Genomic DNA, 5942 nt, shown 5'->3' with positions numbered 1-5942 from the left:
CTTTTCCGTCCCACTCTCTGACACCAATTTGTTGCATATCTGCTTGTTTGTTAATTTCCGGTAGAAATTCTTTCAGAGGAACTTCAGCGATACAATTCCTTTTTTGATTAAACCAATTTATTCTTTCTCGATACAAACTTTTAGCATGCAGTAATTGCACAACGAATAAGTTTCTCGTCACTTTAAACTTAACTTCTTTTATAATACACGCTATAAATCACAGCAATTCACAAGCTCGAAATAGAATCGTAAATTACCCGGAACTCTCTTCATTCAATCCCGCAGGCTTTCTCTGCTAGGCTTATATACTAAAAAAAGAGGGCGTCTCGAACACACGCGGGCCTTCCTGATGATTTATAATCATTCGAGAAATTCATCACGTGTCACCAGCGTCACGCGACTTCCGCTGTCGTAACAGTATGTATTTGAAGCATAAATGTTTTCGAACATTTACAATTTATTTTGCGTTTATAAAAAAAAAAAATGAATTCTGTATAATTTAGAATTTACTTCTTTTGTAATCAAAAACAGTTCCTTAAATCATAATGTTTACACTTTATTAAAAGGTATTTTTCAGTTTCGGGGAATATAACGCTTATTAGCTAATTTAGTATCGTTTTGTGTAAAGGAGAATTTACCTAAAAGAGGACATGGATGTGACTAAATGAAAGGAACTACATAACAAGCAGCCTATATACTTACCGATATTTTTCAAAAATGCTTTTGTTTACTTAACACACAACATTCTAATGGCGTCAAAATGTAACACTTCACAACCTGTAGTAATAATAACCTACTTTTATTTACAGGGGTCAATTGACAGCCGGCGGCAGGGGGATGGAAACATGATTCAAGAGCGAGCGGAAGTACACCACCACTACGACCATGCAGCGTGAGAACCCCGACTGTAAACAGGCACGTGAGTTTCTGAAGGGCCATGACGGATCTTGAGTGTTTGTAAGAAATATGTTTTAAAGCTCCGCAACAGCTGGACTGTTCGTACTTTATTTGATGTTCGTTTTTTAGATGTACGTGCGTATGAGTGTTATAGGTTGGTATTAGAGCAAGTAACGTGTATTTTTACACTCTCTCCAGACTATTATCTCTAGGGATGAGCTACCATAGCAACGTCTAGTTTGTTTAGTTAATTCGAATGATTACGTCATTCATACTGCTGAAACAATTACATACAGCTGACATTTAACTAGCTGAAATTTCTAGCAGTCATAACTGGCGCATTCCTATTGCTACAGAACTGTTATTTGTGTCATACCCGTGTTATATACCTATTATCTAAGTATAAACTTAATTAGTTTTGAAACTAAAATGTACTTACTCAAATATCTCATTTATCTTGCTCTAGACTAGAGTTTCCTTAAAACAGTTTTTAAATTTCTTTTAGTGCTAGGTAATATTATTACATTAACAACATATTACATGGAATAAATAAAAAGCTGGAAGACGAAAAGTAGCCAAAGAAGACAGACGTGTGCAGTTCAAGATTAGCAAGATTGAAATATTTTATCCATATTGTCTCATTCATTGTTCTAATTAACTAGAAACAAATATACAAAGTCTAGATAATAATACAATGTAGGTGATTCCAACAATATTTACACGAAAACTCAATGACAACTAACCAGTAAGAACATGAAGAAAATGTATCTGTATCCAGTCATTCTATTACAGTAGTTACAGCATTGAATGACCTGTTGTGTGACTGATACTTCTGTCTATATTAGACATCAAAGATAAATTTCGAAAATATTTTCCAGTATGTTTACAGCATGGTTTCCAAACCGCGTTGACGCCTAGTCTTACCATCTGTGCAGAAATGGTATAACTATCTCGTACATATATTGTTATCAACTGTCTTCCATAATACCATTGACTGATGACGTCATTCTCCATGCAGATGTCATACAATGACGCAAGTTTAAGGTTGCTCATTCTTATGATCAAACATGTTTAATTCTTCAAAGATCCGTATTTTTCTTCACTTTGATATTAAACTGTTCGAAGTGTCCTTAGGAGTCAACTTTGAGCAGGTTTCTAGTGCTGTTCAATGTCTTGTGTTGTTACAGTTGTTAAGCACAATTATGGGCTGGTCTAGAAACTAAATGTTGTAATGTGTTATAAGTATCATTCCGTCAAAAAATCAAGATAATGATTTAAAAATGAGTGAGTTAACCAGATAATTCATTAGTCGTCTTGTAAAATGAAATACGTGCTAGTTCACAAAGACAAGCAAGACTGATTAGCTTAGAGATTATTGTATTGGAAGTGAATGTTGATAACATTGTTATTTGTTGCTTCTTCTCTCAAACCTAATTGTCTGTTGCAGTTTCAAAGTGTAAAAAAGAACATTATCAGCGCATAATTTTGATAAATATTTTAAAAATAACAATTTAACCTTATAATAACATGATAATTTTTTAATTAAGAATTAATAACTCACTGTGGTGGAGGAACCGTGTATAATCTGATCGTAGCTTCGTTATAAAGCTGTGAAATACATTTGTTTTTGACAGTTATTATAAACGGTGTGCGCGCTAGCCTAGCCATTAATATCCAAGAAGAAACAAGTAATGAAACCGTTACATATAAAGAAATTTGGGCATTTTTATTGTTGATGGTTTCTTAAAATAAACCCCATAATTGGCTTACGATATAGTTGTTATTGTTGTATTATAACTTCGTGTACATGTAAAGATATTCTGGTTTAGAAGAAAATTTATAAACGGTCTTTAAACAAATCCCAAAATTGGCCTAAGATATAGTTGCTGTTGTGTTATAACTTCGTGTACATGTAAAGATATTCTGGTCTAGAAGAAAATTTATAAAGTCTTAAAACAAACCCCAAAATGGGCTTAAGATATCTTTGTTGTTGTTGTGTTATAACTTCGTGTACATGTAAAGATATTCTGGTTTAGAAGAAAATTTATAAAGTCTTAAAATAAACCCCAAAATTGGCTTAAGATATCGTTGTTGTGTTATAATTTCATGTACATGCAAAGATATTCTGGTCTAGAAGAAAATTTATAAAGTCTTAAAACAAACTCCAAAATTGGCTTAAGATATCGTTGTTGTTGTGTTATAACTTCGTGTACATGTATAGATATTCTGGTTTAGAAGAAAATTTATAAAGTCTTAAAATAAACCCCAAAATTGGCTTAAGATATCGTTGTTGTTATTGTGTTATAATTTCGTGTACATGTAAAGATATTCTGGTCTAGAAGAAAATGTATAGTCTTAAAACAAACCCCAAAATTGGCTTAAGATATCGTTGTTGTTGTGTTATAATTAATCCGGAAAAGTTTCTAAATTACTGCGGCAACTTACATGAGGGTGGGGGAAAGTAATACCCTCCAATAAAATTCATTATTTGACAATATACACAACCTTGTTTTATGGAATTTCCAGAATGTTTCTTGTGTTTATTTTGTTATACAGTTGCATATGTTTCAGCTTTTGAAGTAAAGGACCAAATGTATTATATACCACTTGCATTTTGTATGTTTAATTAGTTTTGTATTAGCTTTAATAGTGGTGACTCATAGAAGTTACGGGCAATATGCCAGTGTTATCCGTGATCAAATCGTCACGAACACGCATCTAAATGTTGCTGTTATTTCATATCCTAAAGCTTATAACCAGTAAAAGCTGAAGACACAAGAGTAAATTAACTTCGGTATTACAGTGATTTTCAATCTAGCCTTAAGCGTACTTCTAAACTGTATTACAACGTGATTATTATCATCAGTCCGCATTATGTTGTTACGTTATTTTCTCCATTATATTCACATATACTGAAAGAAACATATCCAAAATGGTTTTATAACAGTGACATGTGGTTAATTTCCAACATGATATATTGTTTTCGATCGATAACTACGAAGACGTCTTCTTGTAGTGATGTATTGGAAATGCTCTGTTTGAGCTCTGTCCCTAATCTAGTTTACTATTTTTTGTTATCATGACAACCGTAAACATGGGTGTGTTCTAACACTGTCCGTGCACCAATAGTGCGCTGCGAAGTAAGCACGTGTTATAGCTAGGTAATGCACATGACAAGACGATCGATAAAAACTGCACGACTGGTCCATATATATTGTTGATGATTTAATGAACATTTTTCAACGACGATTTCAAGATATCCCGCCCATTGTCCTTATTATGTTTCCAAATATAACTATTTTATAACCACATTTTCGTTATCTCATGTATTTTTCTCTTAATGTAAATATAACATAGATAATATAGCATGGACATTTATATTAGGGTTAGGATCACAGTATAATATATCACGTATTTGATCAATAACCAAAATAATATTTTAAATTTTAGCGTTTCTATATGAACTTCAGGCCATAGTAATTTTTGAAAATAATGGTTTTATTGTAATATCTTGATTGATGTCAGTTTGATATAGAATTTGGTTAGGAAATCCAGTACTGAAGTACTACTGATTTGTAAGTAGTAACTGTTTAAAGACGAATATCCAGAAGGTATATAGCATTATATATAAATATCTGTGAAAGGTCCTGCACACAAAAAGTATATTTGATTCAATGTTAACACATCTTTTTTTCTGTTTATTTCAAAATGCATTGTCTGTCACCATGGGCGTCCGCAGAAAGGCAAGAGAGGCAATTGCCCTCACTGGGAAATGAGAAACACAAGTCTTTTTTTACTCATTCACCAACCATATGTATATGAATTTTTTATTCAATTCACAATTTTACACTAATTTGCCCCCCCCCCCCCTCGGGAAAAAGTTCTGCGAACGTCCATGACTGTCACAGAATACAAATAGCAACTATAATCAAGTTAAGCCTAAATATATAATGGTGCTGTGAATTCTCAATTGTAAAAATTAAGTTCTGTTTTGTGTTTATGTGTTGTTGTTTTTTCATAGATTAATTCCTTGATGTAAGATAGATAACATTACCCATAATCTGTATATAACTTACTAAGATTGAGCAGTATGTTCATTCTGAATTTTAGCGTTCATGTTTTTGATGTTACAAGTTCAAGTTCGTTTCTGTTCTATGTAATTGTATTAGTTATATCTATGTACCTTTGTCAGTGTTCATCTAATACATTGTGTGTGGTCGAATGATTTTTCACTCTCGGCCAGCTTTCTTTTATGTAACTTTTTTGACATTCAGATTAAAACCCAACAAAAACTCCTGTTTGTTGAATGTTACTTCGTTCTGAAAATGTACATATGTGATCCATCTCATTCTGAGATTTTGTGTATGGAGTAACAGCGGTAATTATAAACTTAAAAAGCCAGAAATATGTACTGCAGAGAGATTAGTTACTCCACTGTCATGCGCATAAGACTGGTGAAATATCTCGGCTGATCGCTCTTGCGAGGTTTCGAGGGTATAATGTCAGGGGACATTTACTACATGTTTTTGTTTATTAAAACATTGATAAAGTTTGTTACAATAAGACAATCCAAACAGAATATGATGAAGAACAGTTAGTGGTGCGGGCTTTTAAATCAAAATTGAGTAGTAGAACTGTTATGGCTAAAGACGGCTTGACGTCGAAGTCATTAGGCTTTATAAATGTTGGTAACATGTTTTTATTTTCCTAACACTTTCTTACTTGACTAGATATAATCAATTTGTATGAATATCAGGGAAGGCTAATAACACAGGCAGTGCATGATGTAAATATTTAACGGTTTAACCTAAGTATTATGAAATGTTAACTAGTTGTTTGTTTTCAACTCGTTCTACAAAATATCTGAAAACTTGGAGTCAAGATATTCTGCGTGATCTCTAGCAATTGATAATTTCTCCGTAGTAAACATGCCTAAGAAGGTATAAACATAGAACTTAAACATAAAATAACCACATCGAGGTCTTTGCAAATGACTGTTAAATATTAACTATGGCATATTTTTACCTCTTTAATGGAGCATTTTA

At 32.7% G+C, this 5942-nt stretch overlaps 1 protein-coding gene and 1 long non-coding RNA gene across 12 annotated transcripts in view; one reads left to right on the top strand and one right to left on the bottom strand.

Moving 5' to 3' along the window:
• LOC111083794 overlaps window positions 1–880 on the bottom strand; it is a 10450-nt gene extending 9570 nt beyond the window's left edge. Inside the window, exon 1 of one of the 2 annotated variants that reach the window (XR_002609252.1) lies at window positions 798–880. This is a non-coding gene — a long non-coding RNA (uncharacterized LOC111083794). The other variant, XR_002609251.1, reaches the window with a different exon arrangement.
• LOC106475196 (Down syndrome cell adhesion molecule homolog) overlaps window positions 1–5193 on the top strand; it is a 79747-nt gene extending 74554 nt beyond the window's left edge. For all 10 annotated transcript variants that reach the window (XM_022380439.1, XM_022380462.1, XM_022380468.1 and 7 more), the window contains one exon: window positions 810–5193. In XM_022380439.1, the coding sequence (XP_022236147.1) occupies window positions 810–896 (87 nt within the window). In that variant the 3' untranslated portion in view covers window positions 897–5193. The remainder of the gene's footprint in view (window positions 1–809) is intronic.
• Window positions 5194–5942: the final 749 nt, after the last annotated feature.

This window comes from Limulus polyphemus, unplaced genomic scaffold (genome assembly GCF_000517525.1).
Source record: "Limulus polyphemus unplaced genomic scaffold, Limulus_polyphemus-2.1.2 Scaffold145, whole genome shotgun sequence".
Classification (NCBI taxonomy): Eukaryota; Metazoa; Arthropoda; class Merostomata; order Xiphosura; family Limulidae; genus Limulus; species Limulus polyphemus.
The sequence above is the reverse complement of the archived record's forward strand: the minus strand, read 5'-3'. Positions and strand labels throughout refer to the sequence as shown.